The 22944-nt window shown below is 36.6% G+C and overlaps 1 protein-coding gene and 1 long non-coding RNA gene across 3 annotated transcripts; both read left to right on the top strand.

The window, feature by feature from the left end:
• The first annotated feature begins 12594 nt into the window (after nucleotides 1–12594).
• On the top strand, nucleotides 12595–13245 carry LOC147507782 (uncharacterized). Its single transcript, XR_015217801.1, has 2 exons — nucleotides 12595–12910; nucleotides 13046–13245. It is a non-coding gene; the product is annotated as an uncharacterized LOC147507782 (long non-coding RNA).
• A 7206-nt stretch (nucleotides 13246–20451) lies between these two features.
• Nucleotides 20452–22506, top strand: LOC147507781 (protein PLANT CADMIUM RESISTANCE 8-like). 2 transcript variants are annotated; one of them, XM_086600462.1, is made up of 5 exons: nucleotides 20452–20939; nucleotides 20976–21022; nucleotides 21288–21359; nucleotides 21959–22171; nucleotides 22312–22506. In XM_086600462.1, the coding sequence occupies exons 1-5, from the start codon at nucleotides 20587–20589 to the stop codon at nucleotides 22401–22403; spliced, it is 777 nt and encodes a 258-aa protein (XP_086456588.1). In that variant the 5' UTR covers nucleotides 20452–20586; the 3' UTR covers nucleotides 22404–22506. The 2 variants fall into 2 exon arrangements, with proteins under 2 accessions (XP_086456588.1, XP_086456587.1); XM_086600461.1 differs by having other exon boundaries at nucleotides 20455–21022.
• Nucleotides 22507–22944: the final 438 nt, after the last annotated feature.

The following is a 22944-nucleotide window of genomic DNA, read 5'->3' as shown; positions in this document are numbered from 1 at the left end:
TATATATATATATATATATATATATATATATATATATATATATATCCCAAGATATTATATAATGTCACAATATCAACGTCAAATCTTAATTAGATAATGACAACCAAATTTATACAAGCTTCTACATCATTTTAGCATTTGATTTGTCCATACAATTTACAACATAAAACATAGCACAATTACACAGTCCACAGTCCACAATCAAATCCCCAAAAAAATCTAAAGTCCATGAATCTAAGTCCGTATATAATGGAATACTCATAAAAACATATATATCTAAGTTTTGTTATTAGAATTCCCCTCTGGTTACGTGCCAATATTTATATGCTTTACACACTACTTACGTCAAATCTTAATTAGATAATGACAAACAAGGTTATACAATGTTTGACAATATTTTATTACTATATTTGTCCATATACTTAAATATGTGAAAAAAACTGGAAAAGTCAACATTCCACAGTCAACGGTCAAAGTCAACACGTCATTGTCAAAGTCAACACATCATGGTCGAAGTCAAACTGTCATTGTCAAAGTCAAACTGCCGTTTCTATGTTCAACAGGTTCATGGTCATAGCCATGGCTCATGGCTAAGGTCAAAGGTGCATGGTTCCTGGGCTCAGGGCTAAGGTCATGGTTCGGACCCAACTAGCCAAGCCCCAAACTCAAACCTTAGAACCCGACCCTAAAAGTCTAAACCAACTTATTATTCAACCTGACCCAATTGGGGACATAAGGACCAACCCACGTAAAATTAGAAACCGGCCCAAAGAAAACTAATTAGTTTTGGCCCAAACAACTTAAACTAAACCGGCCCAAAAACTTTGAACTGAAACCGGCCCAAAACTTTAAACCAAACTGTCCCAAACAAAACAAATAGAACTGGCCCAAAATAACTAATGTGGTCCGGCCCAACCAATAAACCAAAACTCAAAAACTGAAACCGGCCCAAACCAAATAGATTCAGGCCCAAGCCCAACTAAGAGGGAACAGGTCGTCCTCTTCCTTCTTCCTCACAGCAGCTCTCTCCTCCACCACTTCCAGCTCGCGCCAGCCACCACTCCTCACCTGTATCGCCCCCTCATCCCATACCAACAAATCACGATTCCCCTCACCTCCAAAACTTGACCCCCGACCGCCATTGCCGCTGTTCAAAGCTTTAACAGCCCTCATTCCATTGTCAAAACCCATACCCCACACTTCCCAATAACAACTAAGCTTAAATCAAACTTAACCACGGCAATAGGAGTTCAACCCACATCAATTAAGGCAGACGACGCCATAAAAACTGTTTCTCACCTTCGACAGCCTCCACAAAATTCAAACCCGACCTCACCCATCATTTACCAATAACAATCAATAACATATCCAACAAACACACCACATATTAAACACAATACAAGTTTAAACCGTATACAGAGACAATCTCTCTGTCTTGCACCGCCATTAAAGTCTGTCGAAGCTTCGACAACACCCGACCAAACTTCAATACCCAACATCAACCACACTCACAGTAACAGTTTATATCTCTATATGGATAAATAATTAAAATCTATTAGTAATCAAACCCAATTTTATCATTATAACTTGATTTCAGCAGCAGATAGAATATTTCAGCACACAATAGAATGAACAGCAAAAATAAACCAAAACTCAGGTATTTTGGACAATAAATTCGTAAATTTTAAATAGACGAAAATTCTAGTTTTAGTAGTTGGTGAAAGATAAAATCTACTCACCTGTATATAAAGCTCGACGAATTCCTCCTAGTCCGAATCGTCGCGCTCCACGCTCTAGCAATCCAGCTTCTATCTCTGCCTCCATTTTTATTATTTTTTTATTCTCTAAGAACCCTATTCTCTAGAACAATGTGATTATATACTTGGGTTTGAAACCCAAGCCCAACACAGACTCGGGCCCAGAAACCATGCCCACATATCCCAAATCCAATCCAACCGATTTTTAAATAAATTAATTAATTACTAAATTAATAACTAAATACGTATTTTAAATACGGGCGTTACAATCCCTGTCTGAAGAGTGCTGACGGCATTCATGACGGGAATGGTCGCTGGAGCGTCCTCTGCTACGGAAGCGAGCTTGGACACTTTGACGATTATGACAAGGTGGAGATCTACTCCATTCCCTGCGAGCCATGAGCTTATGGCGCAAGTCGCCATCAGCGATATTGGCATAATGCTTGAGATGCCCTAATTCGATGAGGTCTTGGAGGTAGTGCTTGAGCCCCCAACACTTATCGGTCTCATGACATTTTGCTCGGTGGAATGCACAATAAGGCTTGCCAGGTCGATCTTCTAGCTGCCGCACATCAAGTCGGTAATAGGAAGCTCTCTTGATCTTTTCCAGTATGTAACTGGGAGATCGGGTGAGTACAGCAAATTCGCGGTTATTGTTTGTTCTATTTCCAGACTTCTGTCCTTGTTGTCTGGGTCGCTTTTTTGAAGGTGGGGCGTCATCAGAGATCGCTGCCACCTCTTGTTCTTCTGTTAAGCCATGACGTTTCAGGCCTTTTTGCAACTTAATGTACTTGTCTACTCGAGCGTACAACTCAGACAAAGTTTCTGGACGTTCTTTCATGAGCGATCTAGAGAGCGCCGTGTTGCGCACTCGACAGGCGTTGGAGAATGCTAACGTTGCAAATGACTCTTTGAGGCCGCTTTTCATGCCAAGTAGTTCGGTTTTGGACCGACCTAAGAAGGTGCGGATGGTTTCATTTTTGCCTAGTGAGAGCTGAAAAAGTGAATCTAGATCTGCTTTCTTACACCTATTGTGGATGTACTGGCTAGAGAATAGGTTAGTAAGATTCTTGAAGTTCTTTATCGAGTCTGGCTCGAGTGAAAAGAACCAATTGAGAGCGCCATCTTGCAGGCTGGCAGGAAACAAACGACAATGGAGATGATCAAACTCCTGGGCACTATAGAGTGCGAGGCTCTGAATGTAGTGAGCTACGTGTTGACCTAGACACGTGCTGCCATCGTATATTGCGAAATTTGGTTGGACAAAATCTGGAGGGGAAGGTTTTCTGAGTATCTTAGCAATGAAAGGGGATGCGCAGTACGTCTTTAGCATCTTCTGAACAATCTGGGTGGCGTCCTTCTTGACTGTGCTCTACTCTAATCTTTGTGACAACTTGGTAATTTGTTGATTGACCTCGTTGATACCGTCCTCTGCTAAAGCACCAGGTGGAGTTTACGCGTCCACTTGTGCTTTCAAAGCAACATTTTCCTGCCTGAGCAGGGTGATGTGCTCATTCATTGTACCTAACTGGCTTGTTAAGCCCTGGATCTGAGCTTCGAGGCTTGTCATGCTTCGTGGGCTTGAGTATTTTTGTTTTTGTAAAGTGGTTTCTAAAGAAATTGAGACCACAGACGGCGCCAATGTAAATGAGTGATTTAGTTTCTCCTAGTAAATGTATCTAGGGGAGATAAGGTTTGGAAATGGGAAAGACCGAGTTTGTTGCTAAGCGAACTACCTAGGTATCTCTCACTTCTGGGGGGAGAGTAGAATCAGGTCTGGCGTAGTTCATGTAGGGGGTATTTATAGCTGGTGAACGTGGAAATCTATCCAACATGTGTACTAACAAATACAAATGTATGGTTGAGATTGAGAAGGAGTATTAGGATGGTGTTGGTAGGAATTCTGTAATGATAAGGAGTGGTTACAGTGGTTCATAATTTGCGGTGATGGAATGTGTAAGTATGGCTTTGGCAATAATTGCTTCTAGAAGTAGGCTGTATCACGAGATAGAACGCTCTGTGTGAGGATGTGTGAGTCGATCTCATAGTTCGGGTGTGTGAGTTGATGATGTAGGTCGCTCTGAAGGCAATTCGGGAAACGAGGTCAGAGGTCGATGTGGTATTTCCGTTATGCTGGACACGTACTTGATATTCCTGGATGAGGATATCACTCCCTCACAGGTATGGACTTGCGATGACTACCAAGATGCCACCATAAATGGCTACTCAACTTTCATTGACCATATCTCGGTCAAATAGTTTAGTATCGAATTTCATAATTTAACATATTGGTTGATAAATATGGGCCAACTTTAAGGGTTGGATGCAATTGGGAAAAGCATTAGTTTTAGAATTTTAGTGAATAAGTTTTGCTATTGAGGTTTTGATTAACCGTTCCTTTATTTCCGCGTGAATTAATTTTGTGTGGGTATTCTTAAAGAAATTTGTAGATACCAAGGACCAACCCAATTACCCAAGTTTGAAGAAATTCAAAATTTTGATTTGTTTTTGGGGAATTTTAGTCATATAGGTGTAAAAATGAGGAGAGTGAGCAGGTGTAGACTAGCAAAGTCAGTAAAATTTTGGGGTGATGATACCAGAGTGATAGGGTTATATACTAAAAGCATTACTTTTGTATTAACTCTAATTCTTTATATTTTGAATGAGAATCATATGGGCAAATGTTATGCATATTATATATGTTATTAGTTATATGCATGTATTTAATACTTTATGTTGTAGATGATATGGTGTGTACACACAAAAGATCATATCATCAGTACCTTATAAAGTATAAGTAAACATTCACAACCTAAATGAATTTGGACAAACCATTGGTATGGTTATAGCATAATCTGGTATTAGTCTATCTTGACTATAGGATTACACTAGTATACTTTGTGTGTATTGAACATGACCAAGTGAGGTTGTTTCTCTTTATACTGACTATATAAGAGAACAAACACCTCTGTTATTATGGATGTTTGTCCTCTTAATCCGGATATAATAACGGGCACTTACGTGCATTGTACATTGCTTTAAATCATCAATTAGTGAGATTCATTTGTGAATCAACAAACTTGATAGATTGGGTAATGACATTGTATGTAAGGTGTGATGTTGATTATAGAAGGAATCCGTGTCCCGCAAGAAGTCGGGCTGATGATGTCCCCTTGAGGAGCTCAAAAGGATTGTCATGTAAACCCTGTAGGTGGATTTATTTCGACATGACAATGAGGTTGAGTGGCACTACTCAAGGACATAAAAAGTTGATTAATGTAGTTGTCAGTAACTTAACTTAATCAATGGGCATTCGATATCTTAAACACGGGGAGATCAACGAGCATATAATATGGAGCCCATAAACGCTAACACGTAATTTGGGATTAGGGCGGTAGTGCAACAATGGCCTTTAGTAGAATAAGTCATTTGTTGACGGACTTGGGCCGTGTGTTCTGGGCGAACATGAGAAGCCCAATCCCGTCAGGAGGCCCAACCCTAATTTCTCCTCATGGTCCCTGTTGTAGCCTATATAAAGAAAATGTAACGCCAGTATTTAAAATACGTATTTATTTATTTATTTATTTATTTAAAATTCGCTGGATTGGATTTTGGATATGTGGGCCTGATTTCTGGGCCCGAGTCTGTGTTGGGCTTAGGTTTCAAACCCAAGTACATATACATATTTTTCTAGAGAATAGGGTTTGGAGATAAAAATAAAATAAAAATGGAGGCGGCTCATTTGCTAGAGGGTTGGAGTGCGACAATTCGGACGATGAGGGATTCGTCGAGTTTTAATACAGGTGAGTAGTTAGTTTTTCTACTTCATGTGTATACGGAAACAGCCTTAATGTTCAATGTTTTCACTCATTTTTTACTGTTCTTCTTCCTCGTCCTGTGTCGTTATTGTTAAACTGATTTTTGTTATATGTGGTTCATTGTTCTTACTTATTGAAAAAAAAGTTATTGAATTGTCGAAGCTTCGAGAAGCTGTTAATGGCGGCGCAAGCCCCACAGCAAGATTTCGGCCTGTGTTTCATTTAAACTCTTTTTGTTTATGGTTTTGAAACTCTGAACTTAAGTTATCGAAGCTTTAAAAAGGGACTATAATGGCGTCGAGATTAATTGGTGTGGAGATCAATTGGTGAGGAGTGAGGATGTTTGGGTTGGATTAGAATTAGGTGTTTGGGTGGAGATCAAAACCCACCCCGATTGGTGGTGGTTGGAGGTTGGCAGTGGTGCGGACGAAGCTTTGGAAGGGCGTTAATGGCGTCGCCAAGCCACAGGAACAAATCGTCCTGATGGATTTGTTTGAACTTTTTTTTATAATGTGATGTTAAATTGTTGGTTGTTGATCTATGATTGAATCTTTGGATTGGGGGGGGCCGGGCTCGTAGGAAGCCATTAATGGGGGGTCTAAAAATTCTAGATCTAGTTTTGATGAAGTATATGAATTGAATGATTGGTGGTTTTTGCTTTTGTTAAAGTTATTGGGTTTTTGTCAAGGATCAAAACCGATATGATGGGGAAGGGAGAAGTGGTGGCCGGACTTGAGCTGCTGGCGGTGGAGGAGAGCTGGTTACCAGCTGAGGGAGACGACCTGTTGGTCGGTTGGGCCTTAGCTTGTTTAGTTGTTGGGCCGAGTTCTATTTTGTTTCTTTGGGCCCGATTCTATTTGGGTTGGTTGGGCCAGTTCTATTTTGTTTCTTTGGGCCCAGTTTTAGTTGTTTGGTTGGGCCAGTTCTATTTTGTTCTTGGGTCAGACCACTTTAGTTTTCTTTGGGCCGAACCAATTAAAGTTTTGGGCCAGTTTCAAGTTTGTTTTCGGGTTCTAAGGTTTGGGTTTGGGCTCGGCTAGTTGGGTCCGAACCATTTCCTTAGTCATGAGCCCATGAGCCATGCACCTTTGCCCTTAGCCATGAACCAGGGCTATGACCCTGAACCTATTGAACATGGAAATGATAGTTTGACTTTGACAATGACAGGTTGACTTTGACATTGACCGTTGACCGTTGACTGTGGAATGTTGACTTTTTCTAGTTTTCACATATTTAAGAATATGGACAAATATAGTAATAAAATATTGTCGAAAATTGTATAACCTTGTTTGTCATTATCTAATTAAGATTTGGCGTGAGTAGTGTGTAAAGCATATAAATATTGGCACGTAATTAGAATGGAATTCTTATAAGACTTAGATATATACGTTTTTATGAGAATTAAACTACACATGAACTCAGATTCATGGACTTTAGTTTTGGGCTTTTTTTATGGTTGATTAGTTTGACCTGACTTGTGATTTGGACTCGAATAATTATGCGTGCCTTTGATGGTGACTTGAGTTCACATAAATATATTGAATGAATACATTACATGATTGATTACTATTATAAGTTGCTACTTAAATGAATTGTAGTATTTATGAAGGCTTGAGATATTTCATATGGTGTAGTGCAATATATGATTGACACGTGAAATAATAAGTTTCGAGATTTGATATAGAGATACTTTGATATCGTGCAATGAATAGTATTGGCACGTGATAATGTGGATTGTATTATAACGAGAAACGTTAAGCTTCAGTACAATTAAGTATACTGGCATGAGATAGTCTAAGAATTATTCTGAGATATAAATATATGACACTTGAATAAATTACGTAACGAAAATCCAAGAACCTAGCTACCACAACTCATATGATTTTGCCCTTGTGATGGGCGTATGTGATATGATTGGCCCTTCGGGCGTTTCAGTGAATCTGAATGGCCCTTCTGGCGTAAGTAATGTGATTGGCCCTTCTGGCATTTCAGTGAAGTTGAATGGCCCTTCTGGCGTAGCTGAATGGTGGTTTGATTACTCTATTCGCAAAATTAGAACGAGATGCGCGATATTTTATGCCGTATAATGGCAGTACTCACATAATGGGTTCCATGTAAGGGTTACCTGGTATGCGATATCCCGCTTAGGGTAGCTACGCACGGAGTGGTTCATTATGTGAGGGGAGGCATGTGGATGTACATGTTCGGCGTTGGGTAGCGATTGTGGTAGCCAGGGAAACTAGGTAAGACATAGATACGACGTGATTTTAGGAACACGGAAAGAAAGTCTTAAATAATATAATTATGGTAATATATTGGTTAATGATATATCTTTAAATATATAATTGTATATAGTTTTGCAGAATGGTGGGTCAAACTAATTATTTGTACAGAGATGACCCACTCTGTAATTAAGCATGAAATGCGGTAAGTATAGAATATGTTTGGCTGGTTATTAGTTTAGTTAGAACCAAAGGCGCCTCGGTGGAGGAACTAAATACCTTTTTATTATGCGTATGGTTTGTTGTGTGGTTAGTGGTAGTTAAGGCGCCTAAGTGGAGGAACTAACTGCCTTACATGTGGTATATACATATCGATATGATTGTTTTTATTATTGGAAGCTAAGGCACCTCAGTGGAGGAACTACCTGCCTTAATTATGGTACTTAAGGATGTTGTATTATTTGCTAGAAGTTAAGGCGCCTCGGTGGAGGAACTAACTACCTTATTTATTGTGTAAATATATGTATAAGTATATGTTGTATTTTAGGGCTACTCACACCAGCATTGTTTATAATGCTGACCCGATTTGCATGTTTGCTTATCGGGTGTGTTTATTAAATGAACATAGTTGATAAGTCTTGACAGGTTTAGTGTGAAAGAAAGTTGGTTGTTGTTTGTGGTTTGCGTTAGCGTCGCATTTCAAGATAGGTTTTGTTTTCCCTTGAGGTGATATAGATTTTCAGTTGAGACAATGTTATTTGTATTTTCATTTGTAATTCTAAATAAAGAGTTATTGAAAAGAGATTTGTAACCTAATCTTATTTGTGAATTTTTGTAATGAATAGGACTTTTGTTTAATTCAAAATTTTTATTGGTTTTAATTATCCACATATTTAAACTGTTTATGGGTTTTTAGGAGTTGAGAGTGCATCACATCTCGAAAATCGAAGAGTCGAGAACAAATATTGTTTTTCCGAATTCTGTCGAAATTCGGGGTGTGACAGAAAACCTCTTTTCTCTGGCTGTTTTACACACAAGAAAAAAATTAAGGTTTTGCTCAAGAAAAATAGATCCAGAAATCGAATCCAATTTTGTGAGTGATAGAGGCCAAGTGAGAAAGGAGAGGTTGGTAGATCGTTGCCCACACAACATCCACTTTGTGATGAATACAACAGAAGATCAAGAGGTTGGTTCGGATTCATAGCTATTGGATTCTCAGAGTTATCTTAGCCGATTTCAAAGGTATGTTTTCCAATCCAAAATCGTGAAAACCATTAATTCCGCTGCGCGTGGCTTTCACGGTTTGTAGAAATATTCATTCTGAAATAATGGTTCCTACAAAGAGATCTGGAGCTCGAACCTGCCAGCATCAAAAAGTTACTGATCTCATTTAAAACAGGCTTACCAATAAAAAAGTTATTGATCTTATTTAAAACAGGATTACCAATAAATAAATAAAAGACGAACAGAGTATAACTCATGTGGCCATTTCTAATAGCCCAATTTAATTGTAAAAAATTGAAAATTTCATATATTTTTAGGCAGAAAAAAAAATTGTATTTAACGTAGAAAACACTAAAATAAGTTGTATTTTTAGATCATTGTGCTAAAAAAACAAAAACCATCAGTCAATATATCTGCTTAATCTGGTTTCCAAATGCTGGACGCCTGGACCAACTGACCAATATAAGCAGTATTATTGAGGAAATACAAAAATTATGCCACATGTCATGTTTCAGCAGTTAATAATTTCTTTCCAAATACCAAAAGGAACCACAGAAGACACTATCCGTCCATGCTTTACATTGTACGTTCTTTTTCCAAAAGAATATAAAAGGAAAAACAAAAAAAGATCACCCAATAAATGGTGTATCTTTCACCGTAAACCCAACGCACTATCCTACAATATTAAAATGAGCACTACTTCGGTGCGCGAGATGTATCGTGCGCAGGAAGTGAGGGCCGTGGATCAGTACCTCTTGATACAATACACACGCACCCCCCCCTTGTGATGAGTGGCCGAGATGTGAGGGCATAGCCTACATCTCGCGCACAGAAGCACCCGAACATAAACATAAACATGCGGCTCTCTCCGGAATTTTTTTGGGTATTTGATGACTCGTCGAGGCATCAAAGCTAATCCAGAGCATATCCGATCCATTCAAGCCATCCTAGCGCTAAAAACAAAAATGGAGATTCAATAGCTCACAGGACGCTTAACAGCTCTCAACCGTTTCATCTCTAAGTACTCGGACAGATGTCGTCCTTTCTTTCAGACTTTAAAAGACTCAGCAGGGTGGAATGATGATTATGAAAATGTATTCCAATCCATAAAGAAATCCTTAGTCTCGCCACCAATATTGGCAAGCCTAGCCACAGGACAACCTGTCGGAGTTTACTTGGCCGCTACAGACACTGCAGTCAGTGCACTACTGTTCATCGATGGAGAAGACTGTCATCCAATCTTCTTCATTAGCAAGACCCTAACGGGGGGTGGAAACTAGATATGCGAGAGTTGAAAAAATCGCTCTAACATTGGTTCATGCTGCCAAACGCCTCAAGCCATACTTCCAAGGAAGATTGGTCAAGGTATGCACTGAATACCCACTTCGCAAAGTTTTCCGCAGTGCTCAGGAATCAAGCAGACTAGCTGAATGGGACATCTATTTAAGCGCTTACAGCATTGTCTTTGAACCTCGCATTTCAGAAAAGGGTCACACCCTTGCATCTCTAATGACATATTTTCCAATTGACGATTTTGTCCCTGAAATCAACCAAGACGAGGACATCTCTAGTGAAGCGCCAGCAGTTGGGGGCGAGGAAGGCCCAATAAATCTTACGACCCCATCACCCGATTCATAGGTGGTTTACACGGACGTCTCACACAACAAAGCCGACTCTGGATTAGGATGAGCTTTTATCAAGCCAGACAATTAGTAGTTTGGGCCGATAGTTCCTTAGAACTGGTCTTTGAAGTAATTTTCTTTTGTTTTTCAGATTATCACTCATCAATAAAATGAATTATTCCACATTTCTTTATATTAATTCAGTTAGTTAGTCAAAAATAATATATATATCAATTACTCAATTACCATTCTTAAAGACAAGCAGTTGATAGGAAAGCTAAACTATAATATATATATATATAAAGTCATGGAGTTTGCGTTTGCAATACTTCTCTCCATGCACCCAAAAGTTGTGGAGTTTGCATTTTCAACACCTCTCTCCACGCACCAAAAAGTCATGGAGTTTGCGTTTTCAACACCTCTCTCCATGCACCAAAAAGCCGTGGAGTTTGCGTTTTCAACACCTCTCTCCACGCACTAAAAAGTCATGGGGTTTACGTTTTCAACACCTCTCTCCATGTATCAAAAGTCATGGAGTTTGCGTTTTTAGCACCTCTCTCCACGCACCTAAAAGTCATGGGGTTTGTATTTTCAACACCTCTCTCCATGCACCAAAAATTCATGGAGTTTGCATTTTCAACACCTCTCTCCATGCACCAAAAAGACGTAAAGTTTGCGTTTTCAACACCTTTCTCCATACACCAAAAAAATTAAAAATTTAAAAAAAAAAAAAAAAAAATCGTCAATTAAGCAGTGGTAGCACCAACAAACACTATGCTTAAAGCACAAATATTATTCATGCAAGAAGCGCATGAACCAGCATACACCAGGTTGCAAAGGCAAAAATGTATTACGGTTAACTAAGCTGGAATCGAGTCTTAGCCTCAACCCCCAATCAAATAACACGCTTCATAACATAGCGTATCATAAGCAAAGTTTAGTAGTCTTTGCCCACACAAGTGCATCCTATCGCAAGTCCTTTTTCATCGACTCATATCCCCATAAACAAGCATATAATTCTTCTGCAACTTGAACCCAATTGTCTTTAAAGTGGGTAGTACAGCAACCACCTACGAATTAAGTCTTGTGGTTTCAACGCAATCATAGTTAAATATATATATATATCAAAGCTCTATACTAACTTCATTATACAAGTTATACAAATGGCTTCTTTATCATAAATTATATCAAACAACAAAACAAGGAGTATATATTTGTATACGCAATTGTTTTACTTCTTGCAATTTGTGTATCCCAGTAATACACATGTCTGAAATATCCTCCACACCTTTCGCATTATTCAAACTCATCTCCGTTACCAATGAATTATTCATATACTCTTCGACCACCTCGGTAGAGAAAACTATATCATCTGTCGGCTTCAGCGCCTCTATCACATTACCATCAAGAAATACAGTGGGAATGTAATCCGTGTTGTGGATTGGTATACCATTTGTGGCATACAAGGAGACACTAGGCACACCATTTTTAGTCCCATCTTCAATAGCACGATTGGGGGCGGCTTGGACCCGTTCGATTTTCGTAAACGGTGGCTGCTTCTCCATAGTGTCAACGTCCTTTTCGGAAACAAGAATATCAGTAATCATAGCCTCATGGTTTAAAGCAACATGATGTGGCTGATGCTCAACACCCTGGGTAAATTGCCCCCAACCAACTCCTTGGGCATCAATACCAACACTAGCATTAACATATGCCATGTCAAACGGGCGGTTACTACTATCAACTTTGTCATGCACTTGCACCGTAGATATTTCAATCACACTGTTCCATTCTTTTGCAGTAATATTATGTTTATTCTTCGCTGCAAGGAACGAATTTCATCCGACGAAGAGGGGACGGTGTATGTTGCAGTGTACCCGTACCCTTACGAACGACCATCATTGGGTACTACTATAAGAGCCGCCCACTAATGAGGTGTGCTTGCTTGAGTCTTCAATTGATTAATGACTCTTAAGTGATAACTAAATCTAGGGTAAATGAATTTGTAACTTTTTGGTAAATAAATCGTTAGAAATGGATGTGTGCAGCTTGTCCTTCAGGAGTTTCATCTACCTTCTAATGACGCCGGTACTATGCTCTCAAATGGTTATGGGTTCAAAGTATAGAGAAAAACTGAGGAAGAAGTATAATCTGGTGGAGGCTCCATATGGGGATTGGTTTTCTCAATTTTTTTGCCCTTGCTGTTCCCTTTGTCAAGAGTTTAGACTTCAGAGAGCTCAAATGCAGAGGACACGATCCTAAACTAGGTATTTTGTATTTATTGTTTCTTTCTTTCTCTATTAGTCTTTTCCTTGTAACACATCAATTTTGAAATTGAACTAAGATGTGTGATCTATTGAAGTCGAACATTAAAAACCGACTGTGCATGTGCAATAATTTAGGATGGAGTGGACTTCTTGCGCTACAGGCTATGCAACAGAGATATCCAGATCAAGTCCAGCTTCCTCCTAAGCATCAAACCATGTCCAAGTAAATTTTGGTTTTGTTGCGACTTCAATCTTTCTTTGTTGTAAATTTGTAACCTTACCTTGTAATATGTGCATATTTGAAATAGAAATAATCTACCTGTGATCTTCAATCATTTTAAGTACATCAGTATATGACATTTTTACTACTTATTTGTTTGTTCTGCTAGGAGAATTTCGTTTGTTAGAATCCTTCTTTGGCAAAGAATGTAACAGAAATATCCTGATCTCAGTACATCCTCCTCGGAGTCAAACCATGTGTAAGTAGATGTTACACGCAAACAAATGGCTCTTCTTATCCACAGTTTACCCAGGTGTACTGATCAATTTTTATAAATCACGAGTTAACTATGAGCAGAGCATCTTAAGAGAGTCCTAAAGCAGAACAAAAGTGTTTTTATTAGTGTCATGTTCTGTTTCTCATTGTTCATAAAGGAATTTCTTACCTAACAAACCAAGAAGTGTATATGATTTTTTAGTTTTTGTTACTTTCTTCGTTTGTTCAGCTATGATTTGTTGCCCTTCTTTGGGAATATCTTCATCATACATGTTCAACAGACGCAAGGATATTGATAGCTATACTAAATAACTCAATCAAGAAGTCTTGGAACTTGTTGCTTTTTCCTCTAAAGTATTCCAAGCAACATCGATAATGAAGATCACAAATTCACATTCTCCTAAAGTAAAACAAAACAATCCGCAAGGAATAGTGCAACATAAATATTGCTCAAAATGCTGAGATTGATACTACGTGGTGGTGGTGGGACTTCGCTCTACCTAGGTTGCATCTCAATATCTCCAGCTTCCAGGTGATCAGACTTCAGAGTATAGTGAGTTCTAATAAATTTGAGGACACTGCTCATCGAAGTTTTCCAAGCGCTGAGATGGTTTAGAATCAAACTGGAGAGCCCTGGAAAACAGCCAAACCTGATTGTTTAATTGTCAGCACAACCAAACAAATCGTAATTACTCCATTTTAACATGAACTAGTTTCTTCTTCAAATTTTTCAACATGATCCTCAGTTCTTGCTTTAATTGAGATTTTTCTATTTTATTAACAGTTGACATGATATGGTCCATGAAATTTCCAGCGTAAGAGCTGATTGCTGAAGTGGACATTATATTTGAGCTCGTTCCAAAATAACTAGCCTTGATATCTACCTCTATATTGTCATAAATTTCAAATGTGGTGGGCGGTAAATTTTACATATGTTCTTCAGCCTTTTCTTTTGGTGAAGACAGAAATTTGAATATAATGCTTCTATATACTTAGAGTATCTCTAGGTGGTGGTAGTATCATCTCCAAATTTGAAGGTGAAATTTGAAGAAATTGGTGGCAAATTTTGACCAACTCTAGATGGTCGCAAATATCAGTCGCAAATTTGGAGTAGGGTCTACCATGGGACATTACCACTATCGCCCAAAGTTGAAAAGAGTTGAAAAAAACACCCAACATTCCCACTGTCACGCCAAATTGAAAAAGTAAAAAAAAAATAACTCACGCGGCATTGGCAATGGTGCACGACATTAGTAATGGCGTAGTGTGCTGATCAAAGTAAAAAAAAAAAAAAATTGGGACAACATTTACAATGGCGCGCGACATTACCAGCTGTCAAGATCCCAAGATCCGAAATCCCAATTTTACTATCAGGGATGCGGCTAGACAGGTGATGTGGCTGTGTTTGCTGCCACCTAGAGTTGGAAAGTCACGCAATTCCAACGGCAAATTTGAAAATCTGCAAGTGATGCGGCCACCTAGAAATGCTATTAATAGTATGAAGATCTTCAAATTTGAATTACATAAATTCTTCAGCCAAAAATTACAATTTAAATCCATTTTGGACACAACAGTTGTCGTTACATGTTGTTTAGTTTGCTACGGCTTATATAGATATATTTTGGGTTAGATATTTTCTATGTTGGAGAAACCAAGTCTTGATGATTGTGTTTGTGTAGTTTTACCATGAAGTATGTAAAATTTTGGTCCGGAATATGTGGTTGATGATCACTAGGCTTGGTATTTTTTATATTCATTTCTATGTTTATCATTTGTTTCAATTGCAGCCTATTTTTCTTCATCCTCCAAGTTGAAGTCTTTGTCAAAAGTAGTAGAGGATATACGGTTTTGCTGAAGGTCAAGAGCTCGCACACCTGGACCTAGTTGAACTCTCAAAATCAAGAAGACGACCAAGGAACTTATTGATCACTTTATGCAATTGTCTAGTAAACAGTTCAAACTCGCTTTATTAGTTATTACTGTTGTATATCTGGGTTGTAAAACGATGAATAAGAACACAAGATAATAGGAGTATCGATTCAATGACTTCAAGGTGCGGAGAATTGGCTATCTTTTAAGCAAAATATCTCCTCTTCGGTTGAAACTGTGAACACACAATGGGTCTATAAGAAATATGCTCTCAGGATACAATGAAGCCCAATTGATGGTTCGTCGAGTGTCGGATTGTGTATTATTCGACTCGACCGAGAAACACTCGATAGAAAAACTGATAATGCCAAATTACGCTCACAAAGAAGTGGTTTAATTTCTCTGTATTAAAAGTATATATCTATAGTGTGGCGTATTTGTCACACCCCAAATTTCTAGAAAATTTAAAATAGAGAATTATCCAATATATAATTATCTCAATTGTCACCCTATTTAATAATCTGAAAATCCACGATGAAACGAAACCCTAATAACTCATTATCAAACATGACATTAAAAATCTGAGATCAAACTAGATTAAAAGAACAACTCTTCATTCACGAATTCAAGAATTATTAACCAACTCTATTATATCTATTTCAAATCAAAACGTACTTTACACTTCATAAAACTTAAACCATTAAGGCTCCAAGAGCGAATCCAAATCAAGCGTCTTCATGCATTCTACCATCTATATTTCCAATAACACACTCACGTTGCAAAAGAAAGCAAACATGGGTCAACAAATTGAATTTGTTGGTATAAACAAGACTAAAATAAAATATACAGTACTACATTCAATCTTTCAAAAAAAAATATACTACAATCATTTCATCTTGGAAGACAAGATAGTCTCATTTTCTCAAAACGGCGTGTAGTTTCTTCCTAAGTAAGATTTCAATCCCAATATCTAGTTAATTATTTTAATTAAAATCTTACCTATAACCGGTTACATGTTATGGTAGGACAACGTCTCTGCATAAAAAGTTAAACCTCCCTGCAAAACAAAATTATATTTTCCAAACGTAATCCTTTAAAGTATACATTTATTTCACTCTCACTGCAACCCTCATGGGTATACATAATTTGGCATAATATATCGTCAATATTAACATTCATATCATACCACCATATCCATCATATCACGCTAACCACTTTCTGGTACATTCCTTCATAAGAAATTATATGCATCATATCATAATACACAACCAATTATATCCAACAACTTACAATATTTTACTTAAAAACAACTTGTCTACTTATGAGAATGAGGAAATATATCATAACTAAAAAGTGCATTCATCCCTCGTGAGTATTAACTCACACAAACCACGTATACATTTCTTATAAGAAATTATGTACATTATAATACATAAATACTCATATGAAAAATCAATATTTTACTTTGTTTATTAATTATCTCATTAGCTCATTTATTAATAGACACTGCCCAACTTTTAGTTCATACTCTACGATTTACATTTCACACGTTTGTCAAATCACACATACCCGTGTGCCTCTCTCACTCCGAGTACCACTACAAGACATATGTCCCAAGCGGGGATATCGCCTCCAGGAAATTATTTACATCTTGTAAACTCGTAACTTGTAAGTCACAACCATCTCTGGGCTTTCCATACACATAAACAAAACTTCTTTAGGGAATAAAAATATAACAGGACATTCCCGTACATTCAAGGAATCCAGACCTACATAACACTAACAAGTCATTCATGGCACATTCAATGAATACCTTGAGTCATTCTCGCCACAATCAAGGAATATCCATCATAACACTAACAGGTCATTCATGACATATTCAATGAATACATTACTCATTCCTGGGATATTCAAAGAATCCAGACCTATATTTCCATACACTCAAGGAATACAACCCATCCGCAAGGCGAATGCCTTAGTTAGTTCCTCTCTAAGGCGTCTTTTCACATGACATCATTAGTCATAAACATTTCATTTTTTTTTTTTCTTTTTCAAAAAGAGTGGAAAGATCTAAAGATGTGGGCGACACATTAAATTTTCACAAGACTTTTTACAACATTTTTTAACACCCAAGAGTTATCATTTATTATAATACTTTCATCATAAAATAAGCACTTTCTCACACGTACAATAGACTCGTTAATATATATTTCAAACACAATAATCATTCAACTCGCCTCAATATCGAATATATAAATCATATATATCAAAAATTTCAATTATGAGTAATACATTAATTAAATGCCTCATGAATTAAAATATACTCCTAATCGAGGAGCAACACTCTAAAATAGCACAATCAAGTTACACATACCATTTATCACAAAAACTAATATATAATATATAATATAATGGCTGCACTTTTGCTCAAAGCTGCCTACGTATCCAAATCTTTCAAGATTGAAATCAAGCCTTCGTAGTTATTATCAGTCACATAGTCAAAGTCAAAGTCAAAGTCCATAAGTGCCAATATATATAATTGCATAATACTACGCCAAATTTTTAGCTACCAATATACGCTCTATACATACAATATTCATCAAACAATTATACATATATATATGCAACATTTATTCCAATACATGTAATATAACTATTTAGACAAATAAAATAATCACTTCTCCAATCAATACACATTTATTTAAAATATTAATACGATACAAATTGCATGATCATTACATTTTTCTTGTACAACTAAAACCTACGCTAATAAGTTACATATATTGTTCTATGCATGAGAAATTTGTTAGGACAGTTTGACCTTTGTCCATTCTAAAAATTATAGAGAATTCATATAATTAAAGTTTTGTAACACACTTTTTTGTAAAATTCACATCAAATAGAATATAAACTGGAATCAGTCAAGGCCAATTGGTAATGAAAGATGACTCAGAGAACTAAAATTGTTTAGTTATGTTGAAAAACTAGTTACAACATCTAATTAGTCGAATTCAAGTCACAAGTCAATACTTGTGCAGAATTCTGAAAACATATCATTGTTCCAAACGACAATTAAAATTTCAAAACAAATAGCAAACATTCACAATTAAATATGGAACTTTTATAAAATGATAATAAAGTATTTATGAAGCAAACAAGATAAAAATCACATAAAAAAAACGATTTATATATATTTTTTTGATAAAAATATGTTTACTCACCTGAAAATGAATTTGTAAATGAATATCAATGCTTTATTTTCTCCAATCCTGACTATTTTTCTTATTCTTTTTATTTCAATAAAAAAATATCACCAAGTTTCTTTTGTTAATGGTGGCTAGGATTTTGTTTTAAAATAAAAAATATTTTTACAGAGGAAATTCACATGTTTTGTTTATTTAATGTTTTAAGTCTGTTTAAGTTAATCTATGAACTTCAAATGAGTTTAAAAACACCCAAGGTCCATACTTATATGAATGGGTACATTTTAACAATGTTTTCAAGCTCAAAATGATTTTAAAATACCCACTAAAGTTCTAACTAACAAATTTAAATAAAAACAAATTTGAAAAAATCAACAACAACCAAACAAATTCTAAAACAAGTTAGACTTTATAATATAATAGTTATTTTCAATTCAAATAATGTAATTTATGTTGTTTAAAAATTAGAATGGTTATAATAATCTTCAATATATACAACAAGACCGGCCCCTTCGAAAAGGTACAGTGTCGTTCCAAAATCCAAACAAACACAATAACCGTTTGTGATGTGTCGGTTCAAACACACTTCACACCGTTTCAGAAATTAGAAAATTAGTCTAGAGGAGTTAGTTATAAATATTTAGTAGTCCTACGACTCCTCTTAAATTTGTTTAGAGTTTAATACCCCAATTTGACCAGAATATGGAACTAACCACCTGTTATCCAACTTTACCAGGAATAGACGAAAATATCCTCACTTGGAAACAAGCATAACCGACTATCTACCCAGTAACATAGTGGGATACAAAACAAAAAATTGAATTTCACACAAAAAATCCACTTATAACTACCTGCCTTCACATTTAAAAATGGATATAATGAAAAGAGGACATCTAGGGTGCATCAAAGTGTATGAGTCAAGCAGGAATGAGAGCCCTTGACAAGATTCTTCTTTCGAATATACCAAGATCTGCCTATATGAGTGGCCCAGATACTATACGCTGAGTACACCCTGCGCACACTAGCTTTTCGGTAATGAAAAAACTTAAAATATTATGCCTCCAATATTTTGTAGAGGCATTTGACACTAGTCGTTAAGTCTAAACTCCAAACCACTAGACACTAAACCCAAAATCATTATAAACTAGACCCTAAGCCTAAACCCTAAACCTTAAGACACTAAACCCTAATCCCTATATCCTAAATTTATAAACATTAAACCCTAAACCAACCCGTTTCATTTAATAGTAGTTAATCAAACCCACAAAATAAATAATCAAATGCATTTTGTATTCAGATTTTAAAATCGTGGTGTATATGCATTTTAAAATGTATAAGTTTATAACGTGGTGCATCTGCATTTTAAAATATATAAGTTTATAACATAGTGCATCTGCATTTTAAAATGTATAAGTTTATAACGTCCATATTCGGATGAAAATAGGTAATGTCAAATTTAACTTTTGGAGCAATACACGGTACTTTTTGCTAAATTTTATTCAAACCCAAAATCTACTCTTTTTGTTCTAGTAGTTATCTTATCTAAAAGTAGTTATCTTATTCAATTTTATTATGGTAGTTATTTTATCAACAAGTAGTTATTTTGGAAAGGTGAAAAAGAGAATAATTTATATTAAAAAATAACAGGTGGCACCTGGTCTCGAGTCAAAAGTTTAGATTCTAAAGATTTTCTATAAAAAAACACTTACGGTCGATAAAAACAATGGAGGGGTATTAAAATCCAAAAAAATTATGGATAGGGCTTTTAAGTTGTTTTTTTTTAAACGGGACTTTCTAGCCCAATTTCTTGTTTCAGAAATTAAGTGCCTGTTCAAACTTCAAAGCATACTGGAACTCGCGCCCCGCTATACTTAGAAACAATAACACGTTGTACAACCCATAGGGTATAACCAATTTGTATGTACATTGAATTGGCCAATGTGTCTTTCCATTTAATAACTACCCCGTGGACTTATGGAAGTCTTCCCTTTGAACTGTTGTCCCATCCAAAATTCCAAACCAACCAAATGGGACTTCCATATGCAGAGAAATCCAACGCATACTCTATGAGAGACATTCCATAAATCCATATTCCTCCTGAATAGACCATGGAGATCCTTGTCAGTACTCAAACTGGAAAACAAATTACATTTCAGGTCCAAAGTTCAAATACGATTGAAATTTTGAAGACCAAGGTCCATGATAAGGAAGGGATCCCACCAGACCAACAGAGGTTGTTCTTTTCCGGAAAACATTTGCAAGACGGTCGAACTTTGTCCGATTACAATATTCAAAATGGGAGTGTAGTGTTCTTGGTGTTGAGACTAAGAGGTGGTGGGAATACGCTCTATAATTCATCTGAATATGTTCAAAGTGATGGGAGCACAGAGAGTGATGATGACATATATGACACAGCTCCTACTTCTCCAAGCGCTGAGGCAGTTCAGAATCAAATTGGAGAGCCGAGAGCTTTGATGGTTCAGAATCAAATTGGAGAACCCTGGAAAACAGGATTATTTGATTGCCAGCTAAACCCGGCAAACGGTAACTACTTATACATGAATAATTTTTTTCCTTCAAAATTTTCAGCATGATTCTTAAAAAGATATATCCTACATTTGAAGCTTAACTGGGGTACTATCTATTACAGTATCAGTTGATACTTACTAGATATGTACGAAAAATGAGCAGAGTGATTGTGAACATGTTAGGCAATATGTTTATAAGCCAAACCAATTTTCGTATCATATCAGAATTGAAAGATCAGTTACTTACTAATGCATTTTATTATTATCTCATTTTTATGCAGCTATTATGACCGCATTTTTGCCTTGTGCGACGTTTGGGAAAATTGCAGTGGTCTTAGATGGTGGGAAAATGAGTAAGAGAGAAAATCTTTTTGCCTTCACTTGTTGTGATGAAAAAAGATCTTATCACATAGCCTGTAGTGACTATATAAAATATTAGAGTTAAAATAAGGCATAGTGACCGAATCTTATCCTAGGAATCAATGAATGTGGAGGCTGCACAAATGATGATCACTGTGGCGTATGAACTGTAACTGGTGGAAGTGAACTCATGTTTGTCTACCAAATACTATATCTAAGTTACAACCTAACCAGGTTTAGTAACTACGTATCATGAGACTACAGGAGAAGATGGTCTTGATGCTAGAACCTTATGGTGTATGAAGGGTGATCTCCATAGTTTTTATGAATATGGTGTATGAAGGGTGATTTATTTATCAAGATGCAATCAACCCTTGTTTACCTTAAGATTTGATTAGACATTAACACAATAGCCCTCCCCTGCAAATAGCGCCCCCAAAATACAAAAGTTAGCTCATTCAGAAAAAAATAAAAAATAAAACAAAATGTATGAACTGTAACTGGTGAGGTACTGTTACTAGAGTAGAACAAATAATTATAGTAAGTACATACTCATTTTTGTATGTAATGCCCTTAGAAATGGATTGTGCAGCCCGTCGTTCAGGAAGTTTGAGCTACCTTTTACTGATGCCGCTACTATGCTCTCAAGTCGTTATGGGTTCAAAGTATAGGGCAAAACTAAGGAAGAAGTTTAACTTGGTGGAGGCTCCATATGGAGATTGTTTTTCTCATGTATTTTGCTCTTGTTGCTCCCTTTGTCAAGAGTTCAGAGAGCTCCAAAGCAGAGGACTGGATCCAAATCTAGGTATATTGTTTTTTATTAATTCTGTGTCGTAGTCGTTACCTAGTAAGACATAAATGTTGAAATCACCATTAAAACTAGATGTGTGATCTTATAGAAATAAATCAGAGATAAAAACTGACGGTGTGTGTGTAATAATTTAGGATGGAATGAACTCCTTGCGCAACAGGCAATGCAACAGGGGTATCCAGATCAAGTCCAGCAACCTCCTCACAATCAAACCATGTCCAAGTAAATTTTGGTTTTGTTATTACTATGATCTTTCTTTTTGTAATCATTCGTTGTAATACATACATATTTTGAATAGAAATATAACAATACTGGCTTGTGATCTTCAATATTTTTAGTATCTTAGGTAGTTAGTATATGATTTTTTTCGTCATTACTACTTGTTAATGAGTTCAGCTATAGCCTATGATTACATCTTTCTTATTGTTGCACATCTTCAATACAACATGCAAGAAAGAAATGCAAAGATGCGATCAAGACTTCTCAGTGTTGGGGATTACACCAATACCAATCGGTTCCCCCACTACACAGATAACTTGTATGAACTCAATTCAACTCCAGATAAATCTCAAATATCACAAACTACCTATACTAACATGCCCAACTCGCTAAACAACTATTAACAACAGATAATAATGTAAAACAGTAAAAGCAAACCACAACACAAAGATTTACCGTGGTTCGGCCAATGATGCCTACTTCCACAAGAGCCAGTTCTTAATAAAATGGGAAGGAAGATTACAATCTCTCCTTACAGTCTCTCACCT

Source organism: Coptis chinensis, chromosome 3, assembly GCF_015680905.1.
Source record: "Coptis chinensis isolate HL-2020 chromosome 3, ASM1568090v1, whole genome shotgun sequence".
Taxonomy (NCBI): Eukaryota; Viridiplantae; Streptophyta; class Magnoliopsida; order Ranunculales; family Ranunculaceae; genus Coptis; species Coptis chinensis.
This window is presented reverse-complemented; position numbering and strand designations above follow the sequence as displayed.

Bases quoted from the DNA above. Each gene is read 5' to 3' on its own strand.
- LOC147507781 (XM_086600461.1), top strand. From the start codon at position 20,587: ATGGAGATCCTTGTCAGTACTCAAACTGGAAAACAAATTACATTTCAG. The intron at 21,023-21,287 runs GTAACTACTTAT...ATTTTTATGCAG, and splicing joins CCAGCTAAACCCGGCAAACG to CTATTATGACCGCATTTTTG. The intron at 21,360-21,958 runs GTAAGAGAGAAA...TGGATTGTGCAG, and splicing joins CTTAGATGGTGGGAAAATGA to CCCGTCGTTCAGGAAGTTTG.